Source organism: Schistocerca serialis, chromosome 2 (assembly GCF_023864345.2).
Source record: "Schistocerca serialis cubense isolate TAMUIC-IGC-003099 chromosome 2, iqSchSeri2.2, whole genome shotgun sequence".
NCBI classification, from domain to species: Eukaryota; Metazoa; Arthropoda; class Insecta; order Orthoptera; family Acrididae; genus Schistocerca; species Schistocerca serialis.
In genome coordinates, this window is record NC_064639.1 from 588,666,193 (window position 1) to 588,692,492 (window position 26,300).

Consider the following 26,300-nt stretch of genomic DNA (forward strand, 5'->3'; position numbering starts at 1 on the left):
TTTAGGAGACATGTTTTAAGATTTCAGAGGGTATGCAATGAGGGCAGAGATTGGGATTATGTGATGATCTGCTTGTAGTAGGCACTTAGAGTTGTGGCTAAGTGATTTTTGTCTAGGGTAGGAGATTTCTTATGAATGGAGACGAGAGGCGTCGGGCAATTTGCTACTTCATCTGATACACTGTGATGAGAACTTTTAAGCCTGTAAGCATTTTTCTGTGTGGGTGATGATATTTACGAGAGATTACACTTCTATTCTTGTAGTTAATTTGACAACTGCTTGTTTTTGCTTCTTCTAACGACTTTTCTTTCTTGCTTAACATTCATGACATTTTTTGCTTTACCAGCTCAGCGTAGCAGATTTAAATGTGTTTACTAGCCATTTGAAATAGCACAGCTATTATTTATATCATTTATGTGTAGCTGTAAGACATTCTTTTGGTACTACTTTGTCTTTCTTGCATTTGGGGCATGCTAAGCAATTTTTTAGATGATATTGATTACCTGATAAGTGCATAGGATAAGCATATGCGGCCACATTTTCACTTTCAGTACATTATGTGACGGACTGACGACTGAGGGTGTAATGTAGTTAATTTCTTTTGACAGGTACAACAATAATTTTGTGCATATACCTTTATGCTCTTCAGCCATCCACTTTCCTTCTGAATAGTTGATCGAGCTATACATATTTGTAGGAGGTAGATATATGTTTTGTGATTACCGTACACTATAAGTAAAACAACCTTAAGGAAACTTTTAGTTTTGTAACTGTATTTTGATAGATATGTATACGATAATGCCATAGTTTTTATTCTCAATTCATGCCTTACGTGCATACAATGTTTTACTAATGTTTTCTTACTCAGAATACTGTGTAACATTAAAGTAAAGAATTTCATTTATATGTTACTATGTAACCTTTATGGTGATTTGTCAACTTTAGCTACATACTGTGGACTGGTCTTGAATGCCACCACCGAACTCAGTCTCTTATGGAACCTTACTTTAGGTATTTGCGTAATCGTGCAGTAGCACACACACATTTCAGTTTTTGTTCTAGCTTATGTATCTATTCATCTGTAACAATGTTTGTCTAGTATGTATTATGCTGAGTCAGAATATTCATGGAAACGTTTAAGCATACTCTTCCGCACTGTAAGACACGTATACAACGGATGGACGTTTTGTTTTTAAAACAACGATATGTTAAAGGGAACTTCAACTAAATTTATGCCATTAGTGCACAGATATCTGGTGAATTAAAGCTACTTTTGCGACAAACTATTGAACTTTACAGTGCTGTTGTGAGAGACATTGGCTTTGAGTTGTCAGTGGAATGTTTATGGACCAATACTGTATCCTCATAGTCTACTCCAAACCTCGTCGCAAATAAACCAGTACAATAATGCAAGTTGTACAATGTTTATTTACTGAGTGTTTGACAAAACATGTTTGCTTCAAGATTGACGTCGACGAGTTTTCTTTAGTGCAGTACTGAGTACACTCAAGTTAACAACGATTTTCACTCAATACATATAATTTAACAATAGCAACACTGTTTTTGCAATAGTGTAAAAAATGTGAAATTTTACTGAAATTTTATCTTCATCTTTGCGACGCAACAAATTTCTTAACTGAGGACTCGCAGTCTACGTGCAGAGTAAAACAATCAATGGATTACCATGTGTGACATTACCTTTTTTGTTTTCTTACTGGTTCTTTGAACACGCTGAAGTATATGGGACAGTTGGTGCGCCTGTGGACAATCATTCAAACCAACTTGTAATACAATGTTTGTGCGCCTGTGCACAGGGACTACAAGTGCACCTGTGCACGGCAGCTGAAAACAATATGTAATTGCTGTGAATCATCTTATCTTTCTATGCTGGTAGAGTTATCACTTCTTTAATTCTACTGACGTTCTTCGTATTTTAACTTCGTAAGCTAATTTTGCAGTCTAATATTTGCTAATTACAAACCTCATCCTGAAAAATTGTGTCCAGAGAGGCCGAGGGATAGTAAACGGGGTGTGTGTAAATTTTCTTAGGAAGTTTTCTTGTTTTGGACCTCTGGAATCGCGCTCGTAATTTTTGAATTGTTTAGACATGCACTCGCAGGCTCGGCAGAGGAGCTGCACAGCACAGAGGAGTTAGAGGTGATCTTTGCTCTGCGAAGACGTCCAATAGAGCTATCTGTTGATCATGAGGAGAGAAGAGGAGGTTCGGTGATAGACTGAACAGTCGAATTTTGGTTTAGTGACAGTAAGTTACAAACAATGGAGATTCTGCGAAATTATATTATGGATTAATGGAAGATTTATTGCGCGAGGAAAAGAATTGATTTTTAGATTGGTACGATTATACTCTCCGTGAAGAATGGATTAAGTTTGTTTTATTTGCAGCAGTGGTTTCATAATGCTGCATTCTTGGTTATTTAGACATCCAGATCAGGAATATTTTCGCTTTTCATTTTTTGTTAGGATTTATCGATCATTATGAGAGAAATGGATTTAAGAATTGGATTTTGGAATTTTGTTCAAGGAAAATTTTTGTAATTCTTGGATTATAATTACGTGGTTTTAGAGAAAGTTTAACTGTTGCTGAAGCTTGATTAAATGTTATTAAGTAAAATACAATGAGATTGCTATTGAGTTCATTTAATCGACAGTCATTGTCCGCATCGCAAGAGTTCATTCATTTTCGATTTATTTTAAACCATTATCAAAAATTATGAACCAAGACTGATAGCAATGTTTTTAGAGAATGCATTGCTCCTTTGCGGTTCTCAGAAGTTACATTTTGCAGCTCTGTTATCGAAATGCGCTGTAGCTACGAGAGCAGTTTGTGCGGCGTTATCTTGTGCAATCCGGGTAAGCCAAATAGTGTAGGAAACAGATTATTTCTCAAACAGGACATTGTTTCTCCCAATTCTCACAGTGGTGTGGATTTCCCTATGCATTCACGCAGCTGAATTTTGTCACCAACATTCAGCATTTACGCAAGCCATCAGCTTTAAGATCTGTATTCACCCAATTCAAAGAAAAAGCCAAAAGTTTAGCATCTAACAGAGAGTTTAACATTAAAAAAGCAATCGACATTACAGATCCAGTGTCACGAATATAAATTTAAGCAGACAACTTTCAAGCGCAAGGCCTCACACAAGTTTGCGCACCCAAGAGGAATTCCAAAAATTTCATTCGGCTGTTCTTCCTCGTCCACCTACAGCCTGGGTCTCGCACCCTCGACTTCCATCTGTTTGGCCCAATGAAGGATGCAGTCCACAGGAAGCAGCACATGGATGATGTGGAAGATACTGATGCAGTAAAACATGCTCTGACGTCGACCACTAGAGTGTTTACCGTGGAGTCATGCAGGTCCTCCCAGTAAGGTGGTTTAAGTCCGTCGCATTGAACTGAGATTATGGTGAAAACAAGATTTTTGTACCCAGAAGAGTGGGGAATAATATGGTGAATAGAAGCCTGAAGAAGACCATCCTGCTTTCAGAAAAAAAGTGTTGTATTGCTAATTGAACGCTCCTTGTGGTTTCTGATTATGATGAGGTGTTGACAGTTATAACTGCGAATTCTCTCATCACAATATTATTGTCACGTATTTTAATGGAAGATTTCTTTATTGTTTATTCAGGCGTACACAATTATTATTTTAAGGTTGCTTTTGGTTAGTCATTCTAAGAAGCTTCTCATATCGTATCCACGAGGACTTCTGAGCGCGGGATGGCCACAACAGGTATTGCTTCTCGCGCGGAGTGGTTGTGTGCGAGGTCCAGAAGGGCGCTGATGAGCCCGTTGTGGCCTAGCAGCCTGGCCACCTGTGCGGCGGTCCTGCCGGCGGCGTTCGCAGCGTCGGTCCTGGCTCCGGCGGCGACGAGTGCGGCCACGGCGTCGGCGCAGCCCCTGGCGGCAGCGCGCAGCAGCGGCGTGTCGCCCTCGGCGTCGCGCGCCTCCACGTCGGCGCCCGCGGCCAGCAGCACGCGCGCCACCCCCAGGTTTCCAGCGCGCACCGCGTAGTGCAGCGGCGTCGAGCCGCTCGAGTCGGCCGCGTCCACGTGTGCGCCGGCCTCCACCAGCGCCTCCGCCGCCCCCGGGCAGCCCGCGGCCGCCACGGCGTGCAGCGGGGTGTCGCCGTTGGCGTCGCGGGCGTTGGGGTCGACGCCGGCTGCCAGCAGCGTCCTCACTGCCGTGCCGCTGCCCTTGATCGCCACGCAGTGCAAGTCGCTCCACCCGCTTCCCCAGCTGGAAGTCTGCTTCAGTGCGAGGCGCACCCCCTCGACGTTGCAGCTTTCGGCTGCCAAGAGCAGCTGTATCTTTACCAGACAGCGAGACACGCCCCTGTCGTACAACGCCATCAGGACACTCGTGTGGCCACCTTCGCAGGCAAGGTGCACCGCCGTGTTTCCTTCAGAGTCCTGGCTCTCCGGGTCGCTGCCGGCGTCCAACAGCAGCCTGAAGGCGTAAACGTTGCCACTGGCGGCGGCGGCGTGGAGGGCCGTGCGCCCGCTGCCGTCTCTCACGTCGTAGTCGGCGCCCGCCTCCAGCAGCAGCCGTACCGCCGCGTCGCGCCTGCTGGCTGCCGCCACGTGCAGCGGCGTCGACCCACACTCGTCCAGGCGCGCCGACGCTAGCTTCGCGTCCACCGACAACGCCAGCCTCATCAGTTGCAGGTGTCCCGCTGTGCAGATATCCCGCATCAGCGAGGCAGCGGTCTCTCTGATGGACAGCCGTCTCTTTGTGACAAGCAGATCCTTTGCAGACATGCCACCTTGAAGCATTTTCTCGATCCATTCCCACGAGTCAGTCTCCTCTGCGAAGCGTACAGGGGTCCATCTGAAGACCTCCTCTACTGTCCACTTCTTGGTCGTCATTTTGGCGCGGCACTCCTGGAACAATGATACTTTCGAGATGAAACGTGCACAATGTGGCAGCTGTTTTAGAGTTGTGATAATTTTGCCGAATTATCGTTTCTCTTCACTATAACTAAATTAATAAATTAAAGGAACATCTACATCTACATTTATACTCCGCAAGACACCCAACGGTGTGTGCCGGAGGGCACTTTACATGGCACTGTCATTACCTCCCTTTCCTGTTCCAGTCGCGTATAGTTCGCGGGAAGAACGACTGTCGGAAAGCCTCCGTGCGCCCTCGAATCTCTCTAATTTTTCATTAGTGATCTGCTCGGGAGGTATAAGTAGGGGGAAGCAATATATTCGATACCTCATCCAGAAACGCACCCTCTCCAAACCTAGATACCGCGATGCAGAGCGCCTCTCTTGCAGAGTCTGCCACTTGAGTTTGCTAAACATCTCCGTAACGCTATCATGCTTACCAAATAACCCTGTGACGAAATGCGCCGCTTTTCTTTGGATCTTCTCTATCTCCTCTGTCAACCCGACCGGGTACAGATCTCACACTGATGAGCAATACTCAAGTGCAGGTGGAACGAGTGTTTTGTAAGCCACCTCCTTTGTTGATGGACTACATTTTCTAAGGAGTCTCCCACTGAATCTCAACCTGGCACCCACTTACCAACAATTAATTTTATGTGATCATCCCACTTCAGATCGTTCTGTACGCATACTCCCACATATTTTACAGAAGTAACTTCTACCAGTGTTTGTTCCGCTATCATATAATCATACAGTTAAGGATCCTTCTTTCGATTTATTCGCAATGCATTACATTTGTCTATGTTAAGGGTCAGTTGCCACTCCCTGCACCAAGTGCCTATCTGCTGCATATCTTCCTGCATTTCCCTGCAATTTTCTAATGCTGCAACTTACCTGCATACTACAGCATCATCCGCAAAAAGTCTCATGGAACCTCCAACACTATCTACTAGGTCATTTCTGTATATCGGTGTTTAATGCCTGTAACTCACCACTGGCATCTTACTATTCATTGAGTGGCAGCCTATGGAGGGTTACTTACTTTCACTGTCCACATACGCTTTGGCGACGTAACCTTCTCTGAATAGTTTTGCCCGTTATTTGAAATACATTTAGGCCCATCTAAATTTTAGGAACAATTCCTTCACTGATTGAATTTATTAAGGTCGCTACAGATAACGCAGTGGTATTCTATAGGGCAGTCAGAGAAAGCTAAATACCGGTAGCTAAACTTGAGCCAAGCACTTTGGATTTTAGGAGCGTAATCATCAATGCTACAAATGTGACACTATTTTCAAATGTATTGAAAATAAATTAACGATCACGGAAATACCTTCAAATGATAAAATATTTATTTTTGACCAATATTTTGCATGTTAACAGTAATCTTTCTGTGTTTAATAGATGGACAAACCATTCCTGGTTCATTTGTATAAGATCCTATGGCTTTCTCATACGAGAATAACAAGCCACGCTGGCCTTAATCAGCAGAGTCCTATGGGATGAGAAATTCTGAGAAGCACGTAGTCACTGCTCAAGTTTGAACACAGACATTCACATGCACTAATTCACATGGCAGACAAAATGTCGACATCATTTAATAGTGAGAAGAATTGGATGCACCTTGTGGCTGGCATCGAGCAGGATTGAGGTGGCTGCATATCCTTGCGTGAAGCGCTTGGAATCAAATCAATTCATCTTGCCGAATATACTCTCGGTACAGTTTTATTGATAGTTTAAAATGTCCATCACAAATAAAATAATATGACAAGCAGTAACTTTTAAGGCTTGGGCTGCGCATTGAGTCTATAGACCGAGTGGTCGCGCCTAACGGAAATCACACTATTATGACACTGATTAACTGAACCAAAAATTGTAACCAGAACCTAAATGGAAATTCAAAAAACGGCTAGGAGAAGAAATTGTTGAGGTTAACAAATTATTAACAGATTCAAATACGTTTTGACCCTTAACTCAACCTTCGCACTCTCTCCGAACCGCCCTAGGTGGTGGGGGAGGCCCATGACCAACCTCTACTAGGAATAGGTTTTACTTTATTCGTCTTTGGCCGAGGCCTCCTGTTCCTGCTCTTTGCCTTCCGCCGACACCGTTTAGGTTGGTAGAAGATTAAGAAACCCATCACTTCTCTGGTTCGTCTGCTACTGCAATCAAATCATTCACGCTTGACCACACACTTTCAGGAAAGGTGAAAAATGGAAATCAGGACTCAGGACGTGCAGGATAAGAACGAAAAAAAGAAATGTGTAGACCCATATTGCTTCTACAGGCATGCGGTTTTCTGGAGCTGAGATTAATTAGTTGCATCACTCCTTTTTTTAATCATGTAACGACAACTATTGTGATGTTAGACGCCATTTTCTGGAAATGGTCATTGGAGTTGGTATGTAACCTTCGACTTGGAAAAGGTTGTGGCGGGAAATCGGTCTGTGCCTTAACCAATATGTTACACCGACCTGTAACTAATGCATGCATGTCTGAAGAACATTGCAGAGTACATCATAAAAACGCGAGGCCGCTACAATAATCATAAGTGTCTCCCTCTGTGGAAATCGCGCAACTGTGCGAGTGCAGGACGTGGACACACAGTCACATATGGAAGTTTGGGTCGGTTCTGGGGGAGCGCTCGGATGACCGACCGTTTGCGTAAAGCGGGAAATACTGGTCACCAATATATTGTGCAGCTGCATATTCGCAGTTTCGAACACATTTCTTATATTTCGTACAGCTGTCGGCTGCAGCAGTGCCTGTTGCTTCAGACCTGTCCCAAAAGAGATGTCAGCGCGCTAACTATGTTGACAGCTTGAACTAGCGACTGGAAACAACATATGTGCGTTCGATCAGTTGGCTGTGAGCAGAGTTAAGTAATGGACACGCGGCAGCAGTGTCTCAACCGTGTTGTGTCAAAAATCAAAAGGGAGCTGCATCTCTAAATCAAGTGATCAACGCATCCGCTAGAATGTTCCGAAGAAGAGAAAAGTGTGTGCAAAGTTTGTACCACACACCTTGGCTCCTGAGTAAAACCAATGACGCACGGACACCTGCCACTAATTTACTGAAATGCAAAACGTGGCCAATTCTTTCATGGAAAAAACTCATCATGGGCCACGAGACTGCTGTTATCAATACGAACGTATCACAAATCGACAAAGTACATAAATCCACACGAAGCGCTAACATTTTGACGACACATTAACATCATTCAAGCCAATGTGACGCGCGAGTTGAGCTATATCCGAAAGAAGGACGTTCTGTGCATTGCACTCAAGTGGGGGGAGACTCCGTAGAACATCTGTAGGATTTTACTGATAGTCTCGAAACCTTATGGATTAATGGGGTGTAGTTCTCATACACATTAATTATCAAATCTCCTTCAGTATGAACGAGTTGAGCTATGCATTATGTGGACTCATAAATTGTTGCAGTAACCATATTCGAGGTGAGCGAGTATTTTATAAAATAATGGAGACATGCAGAGTGTAATATGGTAATTGCATTTACTTATACAGTAGACATTTTCTTATGTTTATCTCTATATAGTTTAGTCACTGCTAGTTGGAAGACTTGAGGTTAACTGTGTATCTGTGACTAGCGATCACCAAACTTCGTGGACAACCAACACGCCAGTGTATGAACAGCTACAGTGCCGTTGTTCAATCCTTCTCCTTTTTATTTTGAATGTTTCTCTAAAATGTTGCTTACTAACTGGGTTCATACAAACTGGGTTCATACAACCACCAAAGACACAATTATGCAACGTAGTTGAAAACAGGATCTTGCCGTTGTGGTAACACTGGTTACCGCCATATTACCGAAGTTAAGCGTTGTCGTGCTTGCCTAGCACTCTGAAGGGTGACTGTTCGGTTCTGTCGAGCATTGTTGGCAAGCGGAGTGCACGCAGCCCTTCTGAAGCCAATCGAGTAGCTGTGTTGGTCACGAGGGCTGACAAAGCTCAGGAGAGCAGTGTGATGACCACATGCTCCTCCACATCCGCCTCCAGTGATGCCAATCAGCTGAGGCGTCACGGCAGTCGGTCGCTACCATCGGTCCTTCCGACGTACCGCCGTGCTGCAAGAGTGGCGCGGATGATACTTGAACTGCCCGGCCAGGATGTTGCTCGTCAGTCATTGGGGTTAGATCGGTTTTAAACTGCTCAGTTATTAAAATTTTCACCGATCATAGAACTTTCACCATATTGTAAAATTTATCTGAGAATAGATTTTGCCGATTTCTCTCCTTCAGAGAGCAAATTTCAAGCGGACACACCGTCGTTAAATGGAGTATGGAGGTTATAAACAAAACAATTTTTATCCGTCAGCAATTCTCAGCTCATCCCAATAAGGCCAACTTAAAGTCATGAAAGTGCAAAGCTCCTCTGGCAAACTGTTTTATTTCTACTTCAGTTTGTCTCTTAAATTATCAAATGTTCCACGTACTATTTATCTTACAGAATAGGTCTTTGAACGTCGTCTTCACATCTTTTTCTCTTTCGTACAGCGTTATTGACTATCACATAAGTTCATTAGTATTGGTTTTAATTTTGTGGCGGACGGAAATAATTCGCGATCACCTTCAGTTCTCACGATATTAGCTCCCTCGCATCGTGCACTACTTTGAGACTCTGGCGTATTCAGAGCATTTCACATGTAGCAGTCTTTCAGTTTACCTGTAGTCTTTCAGACAGCCGCAGTTTACGTAGTTCCCATTACAGCTCACCAAAATCAGTGGTTGAGTTGTGTGCTCAAGTCTGACAGCCATACTGAAGGCAACAACTGGCCACTTCCTTGGGAATAATGCCTACCTGCCCCCAGATATAGGCCGAACCATAACGGCTGGCAGATCTATGGCGTTAGCCGCGCTTGTCGTTCACAATCTACAGAAATCCTTCGACAGTGCAAGGCAGATTAAGATCTTCACAGTCGTTTCACGACTGCAGCTAAAGTACAGAGATAGAGCAACAAACCACAACAATATAAAAAATTAAGAGTGGTTACGAAACTGGAAGGTTCGGATAGACAGGACTGTGTCAAGGGGGGTGTGAGACACTATTGCATTTTATCATCACTTTTATTCAATTATTACTTCAAAGAATCAGTGCGAGAAGGGTGGGATAATTTCGGAAGAGGTTTAAAAGTGAAACTTTGCAGAGGCTCGCTGACGGCATAGCATTTCCGGCCGCAGAAGGGGTTATGCAGGACTAGCTGTGAAGAATGAACAGCGTACTTCACACCGTATATGGCTTAAGGATAAACAAAGTAGAGGAACAAGTGTGGAAAAGTAGTAGAAAAGAGAATAAGACTCGCTTAACATCGGATTGTGGAGAGACAGAGCAATGGAAGAAGTGAAAGAATACTCCTGTCTGAGAAGGACGGACTCAGTACATAGAAAAACCAAAACATCTACATCTACATCATACTCCACAAGCCTCCTAATGGTGTGTCGCGGAGGGTACTTTCGGTACAACTATTTGATACCTCCAACCCTGTTCCACTCGCGAATAGTGGGTGGGAAGAATGATTGTCGGTAAGCCTCTGTATTGGCTCTAATTTCTCGAATAGCCTTTGGTGAAATTAAAAGCAAGGGCGGTAACAATAAGAGTGCAACCGGGATTCCACCGTTAAATGCAGAGGAGAGAGTAGACAGGTGGAAAGAGTACATTCAAGGCCTCTACAAGGGGAAGACGTATCTAATGACGTGACAAAAGAAGAAACAGGAGTCGATATAGAAGAGATAGGGGATCCACCGTTAGAATCAGAATTTAGAAGAGCTTCGGAAAACTTACGATCGAATAAGTCAGAAGGGGTAGATAACATTCCATCAGAATTCCTAAAATCATTGTGGGGAGGTGGCAACAAAACGATTATTCACGTTGGCGCGTAGAATATGTCTGGCGATATACCATCTGACTTTCGGAAAACATCATCCACATAATTCCAAAGAATGTAAGAGCCAACAAGTGCTATAGTTATCGCACAATCAGCTTAAAAGCTCATGCATCCAAGTTGCTGACCAGAATAATATACAGAAGAACGGAAAAGAAAACTGAGGATGTGCTAGGTGAAGATCGGTTTGGCTTTAGGAAAGGTAAAGGCACCAGAGGGGCAATTCTGACGTTGCGGTTGACTAAAAGAAAAATCAAGACACATTCAAAGGATTTGTCGACCTGGAAAAAGCGTTCGACGGTGTAAAATGGTGCAAGATGTTCGAAAATGTTAGAAAAATAGGGGTAAGCTATAGGTAAAACGGGTGACATACAATACGTACAAGAGCTAAGAGCGAATAATCAGAGTGGACGATCAAGGACGAGGTGCTCGAATCAAAAAGGGTATAAGACAGGGATGAAGTCTTTCGCGCCCACTTTTCAATCTGTACATTGAAGAACCAATGATGGAAATAAAAGAAAGTTTCAGGAGTGGGGTTAAAATTCAAGGAGAAAGGATATCAATGATACGATTCGCTGACGACGTTGGTATCCTGAGTGAAAGTGAAGCAGAATTACGTGATATACTGAATGGAATGAAGTCTAATGAGTACAGAATATGGATTGAGAGTAAATCGAAGAAAGAGGAAAGTAATGAGAAGTAGAAGAAATGAGAACAGCGAGAAACTTAACATCAGGATTGATGGTCACGAAGTAGATGAAGTTCAGGAATTCTGCTACCTAGACAGCGAAATTGGCGCAGGAGAGAAATTATTGGCTGGTCGCATCGTCGAACCAGTCAGAATACGGATGATACGGTGATGGTCGAAACAAGGAAGAAATCAGAAGAAGGTTGACACAAGCGTATAAAGCGTTGCTCTATAAAACAGCTCTATTGGAATCAGTTAACGTTATGGAAATGAGGAATAAGTGTAGATCTAAGTACAATATTGACTGGAAGTACAACATGGAGCCGCGCGGGGTAGCCGCGTGGTCTCGGGCGCGTTGTCGCGGTCCGTACGGCTCCCTCCGTCGGAGGTTCGAGTCCTCCCTCGGGCATGGGTGTGCTTGTTGTCCATAGCGTAAGTTAGTTTAAGTTAGATTAACTAGTGCGTAGGCTTAGGGACCGATGACCTTAGCAGTTTGGTCCCATAAGACCTTACCACAAATTTCCAAAATTTTGCATCATGTACAGTCGGTAATCAGTAGAGAAAGTGAGTGGGAATGCGGCGCTATTGAAGAATGATAAAAATTGTGTGAACAGATAAAGTACGAAGTGATGAAGTACTGAGATAATGGGTGATGAAGTAAATTTATGGAAAATCCTTACCAGAAGAAAAGCCCAGGTTTGTGGGATGACTCTGAGCACTATGCGACTTAACTTCTTAGGCCATCAGTCGCCTAGAACTTAGAACTAATTAAACCTATATAACCTAAGGACATCACACACATCCATGCCCGAGGCGGGATTCGAACCTGCGACCGTAGCGGTCGCCCGGCTCCAGACTGTAGCGCCTAGAACCGCACGGCCACTCTGCCCGGCGTTTGTGGGACATCTGCAACAACATCCAGTAGTAATTATTTCGGTAGAAGAAGAAGAAAGTGATGATGAAGAAGAAGGGATACGTGGTAGGAGCAGACGAAGACAGGAATATGCGAAACACAATATAGAGTATGTTGGCTGTAGTAGTTACACAGAGCTGTAAAAATTAGCGCTGGATGGGAAAAGATGTTGGGCAGCATCAAATCAGACTTATACGTATTACTTACCACTACAGTAAAAGTTTTTTGATCGACCGGAGTCGTTATTGAAGAGAATTCTGAACTCAGGTGAAAGAAATCACGTATTTTATTGCTATGATTATCCGTGGAAAAGTTATTACCAATATTCTTTGTGTGACAATATCGCGAAAAGGAAAAGTTAACGCTGATTTATCTTTAGTGGCCCACTCACCAGGACTGAACTTTCAAAAAAAAAAAAAAAAAAAAAAAGACACAAAACGAAATAAGGTTATTATCTATCGCATTGTCGATAAAAAGTTATTAGAGGTGGAGCACTAGCTGTATTGAAGAAGGATGAGGGAGGAAACAGCTGAGAGCTTATTCAGAAATGTGTTTGATGTGTTTTAGTGATAGTAATACACAGGAGAAGTAAATGAGCAGAGTGGCCACTCAGATAACAAGGGATAAATGTTTTTACACTTTGTCCTTTGCAGATGATCAGATAGTGGTGGATAATGAAGAGGATGATGTCTGTTTTATGCTAAGAAACTTATTAGAAGAAAATGAGAAGTGGTGTCAAAAGACTGATACCAACGCAGTGGAGAAAGTGTAAGAAACATAACAATAGATGGCCATCACATGAAGGCATGCAGAAAATTTAAATATTTGGATGCAGCCCTATCAGAAGACGGATTAAGTAATTGGGAATTAGAGCAATGATTTGTTCATGGGAGAACAGCAATCCAGAAGCTAAACACTATGTTATGGTCTTCTGAGATGAAAAGTAAAGAAGATCCTATAACAATTTATGGATGCGAGTGCTGGAAGCTTAGTGAAAAAAAAAAAAAAAAAAAAAAAAAAAAAAAAAAACCGAATTGAGAGTTGTCGCTGTCTGCTGCGACAATTCTAGATTCATTCAAAGAATGCCTCAGGTCACAGGGCAGTAGCTCCTAAATACCCATATCATGCATTAGTTGTTGGAGGCAAGTTTAACTTACCGAGTATAGACTGGGACGTTTATGGATCGTTGCAGGGGGTACAAACAGACTGTTATGTGAAGTACTTTTGAACACGCTTTCTGAAAACTGTCTTTAGCAGCTAGTTCGGCGGTCCACAGGCGATGGAAATATCTGAGACCTTTTAGCTACAAATAGGCTGGACCTTATCGGCAACGTCAGTACGGAAACGAGGATTAGCGATCATAATGTCATTATAGAAACTATGGTTACGAAAGTTAATAAATCAGTTAAGAATGCTAGAAGAGTGTTTCTGCAAGAAGCAGCAGATAATCAATTGTTAGCATGACACTTAGACTGTGAACTGACATCACTTAGTTCCAGTAAGGTGGACACAGAGGAATTATGGGCATAGTTTAAGCAGACTGTAAATCGTTGTCTGGACAATTATGTGCCTGGTAAATGGATTAAGGACAGAAAAGGTCCTCCATGGTTTAATAACGAGATTCGGAAAACGTTGAGGAAGCAGAAGCTGTTGCACTCACGGTTCAAAAGCGAACTCGCAAATGACGACAAATAAAGGCTAGTAGAGACTCGTGCGTCTCTGAAGAGATCTATACGAGAAGCATACAACTACTACCACCGCCATACCTTAGCAACAGATCTAGCAGAGAGCCCGAAAAAGTCTGGTCCTACTTAAAACCGCTACGTGGGTCTAAGGCTTCCATTCAGTCACTTGTTGACCAGTCTGGTATGGTAGTTGAATACAGCAAAATAAAGCGGCAGTTTTAAATTTCACCTTTAAGAAATTGTTCACGCAGGAGAACCATACAAAGAGACCGTTGTTAGACCATCTAACAGACTCCCGAATGGAAGACATAGATATAAGCATCTCTGGCGTAGAGAAACAACCGAAGGAGTTGAAAACAAATAAGTTACGAGGTCCGGATGGAATTCCAGCTCGGGTTTTCAAAGAGTACTCTTCGGCATTGGCCCCTTACTTAGCGAGCATTTATCGTGAATCTCCGGCCCAGCGCAAAGTCCCAAGTTACAGACCAATATCACTAGCACAGGTTTGCTGCAGAATCCTTGAACATATTCTCAGTTCGGATATAATAAATTTTCTTGAGACCGAGACCTTTGAACGAATCGGCATGGTTTTAGAAAGCGTCGCTCGCGCGGAACTCAGCAGATCCATATTTCTAGATTTCCGGAAAGCGTTTGACGCCGTGCCCCATTACAGGCTGTTAAAGAAGGTACGAGCATATGGAATAAGTTCACAGATACGTGAGTGGCTCGAAGACTTCATAAGCTATAGAACCCAGTATGTTGTCCTCGACGGCGAGTGTTCATCAGAGACAAGGGTGTGGTCAGGAGTGCATCAGGGAAGTGTGACAGGACTGCTGTTATTTTGTATGTACGTAAGTGATTTGGCGTGCAGAGTGGGCAGCAGTCGGCGGTTGTTTGCTTATCATGCTGTGGTGCACGGGAACGTGTCGAAGTTGAGTAGCTGTAGAAGGATACAAGATGACTTAGACAAAATTTCTAGTTGGTGTGACGAATCGCAGCCAGTACTAAATGCAGAAAAATGTAAGTTACTGCGGATGAGTAGGAAAAACAAACCTGTAATTTTAAGGTACAGCATTAGTAGTTCCCTGCTTGACACAGTCACGTCGTTTAAATATCTGGGCATACCGTTGCAAAGCGTTATGAAATGGAATGAGCGTGTGAGGACTGTGATAGGAAAGACGAATTGTCGACTTCGATTTATTGGAAGAACTCTAGGAAAGTTTAGTTCATCTGTAAGAGAGACCACATATAGGACACTAGCGCGACCTATTCCCGAATACTGCTCGAGTGTTTGGGACCCGTACCACGTCGGATTAAAAGAAGACAACGAAGCAATTCAGCGGTGGGCTGATAGGTTTGTTACTGGTAGATTCGAAGAACTTGCAACTGTTACGGAGATGCTTAGGGAAAATTTAGAGAACCAGTTTCCGAAGCTGACGGCAGAAAGATTCTGTTGCCCCCAATATACATTTCACTTAAGGACCGCGAAGATAAGATACGTGAAATTATGGCTCATACGGAGGCATAAAGACAGTCGTTTGCCCCTCGTTCTATTTGTGATTGGAACAGGAAAAGAAATGAGTAGTAGTGGTACGGGGTACCCTCCGCGACGCGCCGTAATGTGGATTATGGACTATCGATGTAGTGTGTAGACCATCTCAGTGAGACCACTCAGGAAGTACAACGATTAAGGAAATGATTCAGATTTAAGAAAGCATCACAGACAGAAGAAAGGGAGCTCGCCTGCTATTGTCATATAATGAGAATGATAGATGGCCAAAGAAGATCCTGATGTACCATTCTCATGGAGGAAGGAGAAGAGAAAGATGGAAGGTTGCCTGGTTAGGTGGCGTAAAGGGAACCATGAGAATGACAGAAGAAAACATGGGAAGACGGAAATCGAAGTCGACAGATGTGTGGGATACGACGACAGCTGTAGGAACACACACAAGAGAAAGAGAGAGAGTAACCTGGGACGTGCATAAAGTTGCTTAACTGCCCCTTCTAAATTCATCAGGGAAGACACTTTTGGGCATTTAATGTTTTCAGTCAGTTGTGGGTGCCACTGTCGTCCAATCTCGTTCTCGCTTAGATTGAGAACAGAACTGGTCGCGGATCACACGACATAATAGATTAGAAACAATCTTCTGGTATATCTGGGCTTTCGCGATGATTACTACGTGACTGTACGACACTAGGAGCAGCTGCTGCCATTTCATAGTGTATAGGTCAATTAAGTGTATCTTATTCCTCAGTATAAATTTCTTTACATTACTGGATTATTCAAGGTTCACAGTCTCTGTTAAAGATTCATATGAGCATAACGTGCAAATACAGTCACTACCTATACGTACCTAACCAAACATTTATCAAGCACACGAAATTTGAAGTGTGTGTAATACACTGGATCTGAGGTCATCAGTTCCCTAGACTTAGAACTACTAAAACCTAACTAACGTAAAGACCTCACACACATCCATTCCCGAGGTAGGATTCCAACCTGCGACCGTAGCTGCAGAGCGCTTCCGGACTGAAGCGCCTAGAACCGCTCGGCCACAGCGGTCGGCTAATACACTGGATTGCAAAACAAATAGAGTACTTGAATAGAGGAAAATAAATTTGTTGATAACGAGACCAAACAAAAAAGGTAACTTAACTAGTGAAGGGGCATGGAGGAGTTACTTTGTAAGTCCAAAGTATGTTTACGAAGCTTATCATTAATACAGGTTAGTCAGTGTATGGGACGGTCTTAGAGAAAATAGCCATCAGGAAACCATTATGAATTAACAAGACTGTTTCAGTCATTCGACACAGCAGCCATACGGAGGAACTGAGTAAGGAGAGCACCTCTTCATGAGACAGCAGTTCCCATATTCCCTCACTGAGCGAGATGGAGCCTTGGATCTAGAGAAGCAGGTAGACGCAGTATTTCTCGACATCCGGAAAAGCATTTGACGTTTATTAACGAAGCTACTATTATATGGCGTATCAAAAATAGTTTTTCACATAGGATTTCTTGGTAGGTGGGACGCACCACGTGATGTTGGATGGAGGGTCATGGCGAGAAGTATAAATGACTTCAGGCGTACTTCAAGAAAATGTGCTGGGACCATTTTTAATGTTCTATATTAATGAGCTGCAGGCAGTACTAACTTTTCGCAGATGACGCAGTTATTAAGAATTTAGTACCGCTAGAAAAAAAAAATTGTTCAAATATCTGGGGCAGATGTTGATAAGATTTCAAAGTGGTGGAACGCAAAGATAGGCACCTCGTTTTACATGCTCATGAATGTAAAACTGTGCACTTCATAATACACAGCAAAGTAGGATCTTACGACTACAACATCAATAAGCCTAAATTTGTGTCAGTGGACTCACATAGTTACCTGGTGTAAATATTTCTAGAGATATGAAATGCAGTGATCGAATAGGCTGTGTAGGTAATGCAGGCGGTAGACTTCGGTGTATTCGCAGGCTAATGGAAAAATGCAGTCTGCAAATGAGACCGCTTACAAATCACTTGTGCGTTCCGCCTTCGAATACTGTTCAAGTGTCGGGGACTCTCATGAAACAGGACTAATGAGAGACACTGAATGCGTACAAAGAAGGGCGGCAGAAATGGTTACAGGTTTGTTTGGCCTGATGGAGGGCATTACGGAAATACTGGAAAACATGAATTGTCAGACTCCTGAAGATGTAAATTATCATGCCAAAGACTACTTAGAAAGTTCCGAGAGTCAGTCCCGTAAGGACTGTGGAGAAAATATTCCACCAAGTACGGCACGCATTGGGACATTTAAGCAGTCTTTTTTTTTCACGTTTCATATGTGACTGGAACTGCCACAACCCCCAACTAGTAGTAACATCACAAGTAAGCTCTCTCATGCACTTCGTTATGGTTGATACAGTATACAGGGTGTAAAATTTAAGTTGAGAAACCAGAATAACTCGAAAAATAAGCTTCACACGAAAAAATATGTAGAATCGAAAGTTGATTATTTTCAAGGGAGATATCTGCTGGTGATAAAATTAGGCCACCACCCCAGCCCCTGGGGGTGGGGCGGGAGGCAACTTTAAAATTTCGAATGGGAACCTCCATTTTTTATTGCAGAATCAGATTCTACATCAAAAACTACGTTCATTTTGTCTTAAACATTTGTTTTGATTCTTGGTAGTTGGCGCTGTAATTCAAGAAAATCCGTGTTCTTATTTTTGCGTGGAAAATAGTTACGGATAAACAAAAAATTCTCATTTGCTTCGTAAATTTTGATTCGTTGAAACTAAAACTCTCTCTCTCTCCCCATCGAGTGGGGTTTGAGAGAGAGAAATTAGAGTTTTACAAATGTTGACCCAAATATTAACTTTTTCCGCAGATTCGGATAAGTTTTGTTTGTTTCGTGGTCTCTCAAACCCCACCCTATGGGGAGAGAGGGAGAGTTTTAGTTTTACTTTTAGAGAATCAAAATTTACGAAGTAAATAAGTATTTTTTTATTTATGTGCAACCATTTTCCACGCAAAAATGAGACATGGATTTTCTTGAATTACAGCATCAACTACCAAGAATCGAAACAAATGTTTAAGACAATATGTACGTAGTTTTTCATATAGAATCTGATTCTGCAATATAAAATGGGGGCTCCCATTCGAAATTTTAAAGTTGCCTCCCGCCCCACCCCCAGGGGCTGGGGTGGCGGGCTAATTTTAGCGCCAGCAGATGCCCCCCTCGAAAATAATCAACTTTGGATTCTACACATTTTTTTGTGTGAATCTTATCTTTCGAGTTATTATGGTTTGTCAACTTAAAATTTACACCCTGTATATGTAGTAGAGTAGATGGGTCAGTCACTAGACTCGCATTAACGAGGAGTGGGATTCTAATTCGCATTCCACCATCCAGACTTTTTTCTGTGTTTCAGTTTCGTCGATTAAGACTGTTGTTTCGTTTGAAAATGAGGCGACCGGTTTCCTTCGCCATCCTTTCCCCGTCCGAGCTTCTTGTCCACCTCTTATGACCTTGTTGTCGCTAGTACACTAAACCATTACCACCCTTAGTATCTGCTCATATTCTGTCGGCAGGACAGTGTTCGTTGTCAGACCTCATCTTCCTTCCATAGCGATATCACATTTTGTGCTTCAAGAAATTATTGTGATACCAAATCTCAATGCACTACCAAGACAGGCAGGGCATTGGGATGGTGGTAACAGGGTTGCGAAGTAGTCAGATTTCTGCTCGGTCGTTCTCACGTAGGTTTCCACGCTGTCCTTGGGCCATTCAAGGTGAATACAAGGGTGGTTCCTCAATGAAGCCAAGGCTGCTGCAATCTTTGATCCTACTCTGGTTGAGGAAGTGTCTGATTTGAATTAAGTCAGTAGGGCGTTTGAGTTTCCCTGTCTCCCCTGCCCCCTACCCCGTCGTCCCGCCTCACGCCGAAGCCTCCACGCAGGAACATAAAATTTATCAATCTAATTTTCTGTGAGTGTCGGAGAAATAATAACAGTCGAAAACAACTGTGATGATATGGACTGAAATAATGGTGATAAAAATAGGGAAACACACTTCGTCGCTCAAGATTTCGTAGCTCATGATTTCCCCATTCGTGTGATTTTGCATCATAAACGAAACTAATTATCTATTAAAATCTCCGCAATTTTACCGCGGTAGTTTTTAACCAATAAATCAGACAGAGGCAGTATTCAGTTCCGCAGTGTCGAGTGCTGGAGTGGAAAAGACGGGCGCTTGTCAGCGACAGGTGCGGTCTCGTTTGACGGCGCCTTATTGAAGCAGATAGCGTGGTAACGTCGCAGTTGACACAGATAATTCTCTACGATCTAAAGCTCTACACCCATTAGCAGAGTAATCTCTGTTCATTACCGTACTGTTATCAGCCACGATTGGATGCATATGGCCACGGCAATCAAAGTTAAATATCTAATTACGCCTGTGTTTGTAATGATGACAAAACACACATACATGTAGAGTAAAACACAAAACCTATAAAGACAACTGCACTCTCCAAATTGGCATTTTTTCAAAGCTTTTTTGAAGGGATTGATTCTCTTTTCTTTTCTGTTTTTTTAAATTTTGCAGTTGCTCCATGTTTCTGTCATTAGGGCCAAATTATAGCTTTCCACCGTTCAGTTAACTAGTGTCATTACAGTAACTAAATCTACTGATTATTTTAAAAAAGCTGTACCAAGTTGTTCAAGATAATATAATATCGTTGACAGACAGAATAAATTAAGGAATTCGATTGAATCTAGCACCTTGAATGACGTACAAAATTGAAAATTAAGTATGCAGTTGTTGTAATCTGCCTGCAGCCTTACACAATGGAGTCGTGATGACCTTCTGGACTAAATTTATAGCCGGCCGTTGTGGCCGTGCGGTTCTAGGCGCTTCAGTCCGGAACCGCGCTGCTGCTATGGTCGCAGGTTCGAATCCTGCCTCGGGCATGGATGTGTGTGATGTCCTTAGGTTAGTTAAGTTTAAGTAGTTCTAGGTCTAGGGGACTGATTACCTCAGATGTTAAATTCCATAGTGCTTAGAGACATTTTTTGACTAAATTTATTCTCATCGTCCGGCATCGTTTCCGTATGACCTATGTCGAGAGTTTGCGGCACTGAATTATGCCGCCCTAGAGAGTCGTTCGTTTGGTCAGGGCGTGTGTGTGCGTGAATTCCTAAGGGACCAAACTGCTGAGGTCATCGGTCCCTAGTCTTACACACTACTTAAACTAACTTATGCTAAGAACAACACACACACCAATGCCCGAGGGCGGACTCGAATCTCCTGCGGGAGGGGCCTCGCAGTGGGTGACATGGCGTCTCAAACCGCGCGGCTGATCAAAGTACGACGGTTAGGCGGGTGAAGAGGACATTTATGTTGTCCGGTAACGTTAGTTATAGGCAACGGCCTTGCGGCAGTGGTAACACCTGTCCCGTAAGATCACCTAAGTTAAGCGCTGTCGGACTGAGCTAGCACTTGGATGGGTGACCATCTGGTCTGCCGAGCGCTTTCGGCAATCGGCGTGCACTAAGCCCTTGGGAGGCAAACTGAGGAAGTAGCGGCACCGGTATCGTAAACTGACTTACGGTCGGGAGAGCGGTTTGCCAACCAGATGCCCCTCCATAACCGCAACCAGTGACGCCTGTGGTTTGAGGATGACACGGCGGACGGTCGGTACCGTTGAGCCTTCATGGCCTGTTCGGGTGGAGTTTAGTTTAGTTTAGTAACTTAAGTTATGTCTCAGATCGATCTGCAGCGGATTGTTCATAAACTTTCAGGTAGCGGTGTTACGTCTGTCACATTGTTATAGAGACGCTGGAATACCATAGCTGCTTCGGTCTCCTTGTTCTGGCCAACTTATCGTCAACGAAAATCCAAGAATGTTGGTGAAACCTTATAACAAGTTTTTCAGTTTTAACAGTTATGAAAATAATTTTATAAATTTAAACATGTTATATTTCTCTAGCAGATTAGTCATATGGAAGACATCCCGTAACTGCAAGTAAGGATAAAAACGTCGAAAAAGCACACAATATGGTACTGGACGATTGGCATTTAAATATCTGTGGAGTTGTTGAAACCGAAGGTGTACAGAAAAAAAGTACATCTTACATGAAAAGTTAACTAAGAGAAGACTTTGCTTTGGTGAAAAGTGATCAAAGAGAATGCAAACATATTTTTTTCAGCAACGTTTAACAGTTTTATAAATAATGGTAAAATACTTGAAAATATCATTTATTGTGATATTTTATGTGCATTGCCGTTTCTTCTAGTGTCTTGGTATACGCAAATTTTCTCATTCATTTGTCCTACCAAACAGAAAGTGATGGCTTTTCTAAGCAAACCCTAACAACAAGATAGAGTTTGCTCTTTTCTAGACCACTAGCAATATGAAACGCATCCAGGAAGCAGCGATAGCTGTTATGTTTTCTTTGTTAACCTTACCGTCTAGCCAAATCTGCCTCAGACCTCGAGTGCAGCCCTCGCATGACTTCGAATAATCTCAACAGCTGAGAAAATAAATAAATAAGAAAGCCAGTTAATCCGATCTAAATCGGAATTTTAACTATCATGGTCGTATACTCTTTACCTAATATTAATGTTTAACATTATTTCGCAAAATTTATTTAGGGGTTGTAATCTGTGAAGATGATAAGAAATAAACATAACATAGCGTGGAAAAGATAATTCGAAGCTCTAGGCTGCAATTCGTCTCACAGTACAGTAAAAAGCCTATCTCCACCTACAGATTATTGACTTTTTACTTGAAATATTTTACCCTTAGGAGCTGATGGCTAAAAAATATAAATGACATTGTATTTCTGTGTGTAGGAATGTTAAAATGTGTTGTGTAGCGTAGTAGCTGCCTGCTTCAGACGTACTGGGAAATAAGCACAAAAATATTACAGCTCTGAACTATGACTCAGCTTTTGTGATATAATTGGTATATTGTTGATGTAATATTTATTTTCTAATTACATCATTTTATTCTATTGAAGATGTTATTCGAGCGAGGCAACTAATGCAAAATGAGTTAATATCAAACAAAATCTGCCTTTGAAATTGCAATCTTGCAGGTTACCTTTGTCGTATGTTTTGGTATGATTAGGTAAGAAAACTGGGAGGGATTACATCCAAGGCATTAATTCATTTATATATTCATGTTAGAAATAAATTAGAGGTCGTAAATTAATATGGTGGCAGTGGAAAACCTCCCATCTGTAGAAGTTAAAATATATCGATTTTTGTTTTGTCTGAATCGAAACACAACACAACCAGCTGAGCTCGTACATGGATTTATAAATAACCTTACATGCGGAAACGGCAAATGTTAAGTAGTTGATTTCCTTTGTGGTAAAGAGGAACAAATGATGCAAGTTAGCAATGATTCACAGTCTCGCCACAGCCATGTGCCTTAAAGAGACGAATAAAACGTTTATGATCAGCTATCATTGTTTGCTGCCATTGTCACTCAGATTTCCTAAAAGCAGAAGGTGGAAGGAATGCCACCCGACAAATGAAAAATAGTGGTGTTTCCAAAATAAATCTTCCTCCTACAGTTACATGTAGGAGATCAGAAGGTTTCAAGGGCTTTTTGAGAAAACAGAAATAATCAGACAATAAACATTACGTAATCCACGTGAATGGAGATGATGCATGCTGACACATAGCCCACTGGTGGGAAAAGAGACTCAAGAAGAACGTCCTTCATGTATATGCAATGGTTTCTGAGAATATGTGAAGATGTTGATGTTGATGTCCGTCACGTTGCATCTCCACTGTGATACCGGAAATGAGTAATAGTTCTAAAACGGAAGCTAATGACAATAACGGGAATGTGCATAAAAACTTTCCCATTCAAAACTGTATGAAAAGCAGTAATAGAGGGAGGCCAATGACACGATCAACAACAGCCACTCGAGGATGAAGTTACACAGTCAACACCTAACCCGCACAATCGTGCTAGTACAAATTTAACGCACAATTACTGTGCAAAGATAAGAAGTTACTAATAATTATCTATATCACAACGTTGTACACACTATTACAAATAACCAGATCCAGCAAATCACCGAAACAATTCAATTTAACTTAATTATGAGCAACTAATCAAGCGCCGGCATAATGCTCACTTCTCGATCAACTTAAACATGTGCTGCAATCTGTTGGCGCCGAATGGCAACATAAACATGAGAAACGCGTAGCGCACAACCTGCACGATCGTTGCAGGTCGGTTGGGAGCAAGATAAGAGATTCAGTTTGTCGTAAAAAAATAAAAACCGAACCCGCATGATCGTGTGGGTTTGGGTGGAAACGGTTAACGGATGAGGTGGGGACCTCAGCTCAGGGAACGACTAAGCTAAAATTTATTTTAAAAAAAAGAGAAATGTTCATGATTACTATTTGTCGGGGAACGAAAATTAAAGTGAAAGTAGACTCACTTCTGTATTAATTTTGTTCGCTTGGACAAATAGCTCGAGTTACTGCTTTCACAACAATTATTTGAAATGGTATCGACCATGTTGTATGCAGACATGACGTCATCGCAATAAGCTCTATTATACCTATTTATTAAAACAATGTTAGAACAGTGAATATTACCAGAATACAATATTTCATTTAGATAATGGAGTTTCCGGTATGCCCATCATAAAATCGACGTTTACAAGTTGATATGGTTTTCCTGTCCTACAACTTTAGCTACGCCCCAAAAGTTATTACATAGCACAAACAACGATTCGTGGGTTCTATATTCTACTGGTTTCGTAACTTGGATGTTTTCCGGGCCACGATTCCTTACCTCGAACTGATAACATGCTTTCTTCACAATTCCCACATGTGTTTATCGTCGTAACGGAAACGCCCCATGTAAGTGAAGGAATTGGTGACAGCCTGTTTTGGCATTATCCTTCGATGACAAAACGTGTCTTGGGAAATCCGATGCTAAATTTGTGGCTTCGACTTTGAAATTAAATCAGTCTGATCTCGTGCCCTTCATTTATCGCTGCATCATCTTTGCGATTGTGACCTGACTGAAATTCCTACACCTGCTAATTTTGCTTACTCAATGTCTATCTTTTCAGAATGCTATATAGCATTTAAATGTTTTCATAGCGTTCCAGGCGCCACGGTTACCAGTAACTTCATATGAAACTCTACACTATTTTGAAATTGGAAATAATCGCAAAACCGATAATTCAGGAGTGTCAGTTAATACTCCGATTGCATTGTCTATTCATTTCTCCACACAAGATTTGTGATCTGAAATTTTGAATACTGACGGTAATTTGAACCGTTTAGGTGCTTTGTTAAAATGCTTTTGTAAAACCCGACAGTAAAAGGTCAGACACATATATATGTTAAAAATAATGTATTGTCCAATTAAGTAACACTGCGACAGGTGTACGACCGTATTGGACGGAAAACACCGAATCCGTTTCCTAACTTTTGTGAACCCATGTATTGCGCATCAAAATGCTTAGTTTTGGAGTAACGCACAGTGCCATGAACAACTTTAAACTTCGGGACTTAAAGAACCTGTTTCACGATGTGCGTAAAACTTAACACTTAACAGTGTAACAGTACCACTAAGAACTGAGCCCAAATGTGGGAATCGTGTTACTCAATACCAGAGTTTGACGCCCAGTGCAGAGGTCCTGAAATTTTCCATATTTTGGTTGGTTCTGAGCACTTTGGGACTTAACTTCTGAGGTCATCAGTCGCCTAGAACTTAGAACTACTTAAACCTAAATATCCTAAGGACATCACACACATCCATGCCCGAGGCAGAATTCGAACCTGTGACCGTAGCGGTCGCGCGGCTCCAGACTGAAGCGCCTAGAACCGCTCGGTCACTTCGGCCGGCTCCATATTTTGTAAATATCAGTGAGGCGAGTGCTGATATATATCCACAGGCCAAAGTATTCCCTGCTTCTCGCTAATCGTGGTCGTCTGATTAAATATCATGGATGTCATCTTTGACCACAAGACTCAAATTTAAAATTTAAAGGAAAACGCTTTAGCGAAATGTCAAAAGATTGTCGAGTACTCACGCGTTGCCTTCTCCAGTTGTTATGAACCCCAGAGTGCTGTGAGCCGGTACGACAGCCTGCTTAAATAGAACAGCGAGATAAGATAAAAGTGAAAGAGATTGCAGAATGTTACACCATAATACTTACGACAATTAGATAAACATTTGTTAGAACGCAACGTGCGCTGAGAGCGTGTAAGGAAGAATGTTATGAAGTATTAGGCTTATCAGGGAAGTTGAGCAAATGATAAAATAGTTCACTAAAGCGGAAACACTATGCTTATGGTGTAAGATATATACTTACTTCAAAAGGAGCTGTACTATGAGTACTATTATCATTGATATTTAGAGATACACCCATGCAATGTATTTTTTATACAAAGGTAAGTAAAACGTTTTATTGTTTATTATTTTTCTTACTAACATTATCCAGTTATTCAAAAATGGTTCAAATGTCTCTGAGCACTACGGGACTTAACATCGGAGGTCATCAGTCCCCTAGAACTTAGAACTACTTAAACCTAACTAACCTAAGGGTATCACACACATCCATGCCCGAGGCAGGATTCGAACCTGCGACCGTAGCGATCGCGCGGTTCCAGACTGAAGCGCCTAGAACCGCTCGGCCACACCGGCGGGCTATCCAGTTATTAATGTACTGTTAACTAC

General features: G+C 42.2%; 1 protein-coding gene across 1 annotated transcript; it reads right to left on the reverse strand.

Moving 5' to 3' along the window:
- Positions 1-3,701: 3,701 nt before the first annotated feature.
- LOC126456252 (serine/threonine-protein phosphatase 6 regulatory ankyrin repeat subunit A-like) lies at positions 3,702-25,663 on the reverse strand. Its single transcript, XM_050092004.1, has 2 exons — positions 25,654-25,663; positions 3,702-4,898 (listed from the first exon to the last, which is right to left on the reverse strand). The coding sequence occupies exon 2, from the start codon at positions 4,881-4,883 to the stop codon at positions 3,702-3,704; it is 1,182 nt and encodes a 393-aa protein (XP_049947961.1). The 5' UTR covers positions 4,884-4,898; positions 25,654-25,663.
- Positions 25,664-26,300: the final 637 nt, after the last annotated feature.

What these genes read in the sequence shown, in the direction of transcription:
- LOC126456252 (XM_050092004.1), bottom strand. Translation starts at nt 4,883, where the DNA reads ATGACGACCAAGAAGTGGACAGTAGAGGAGGTCTTCAGATGGACCCCT.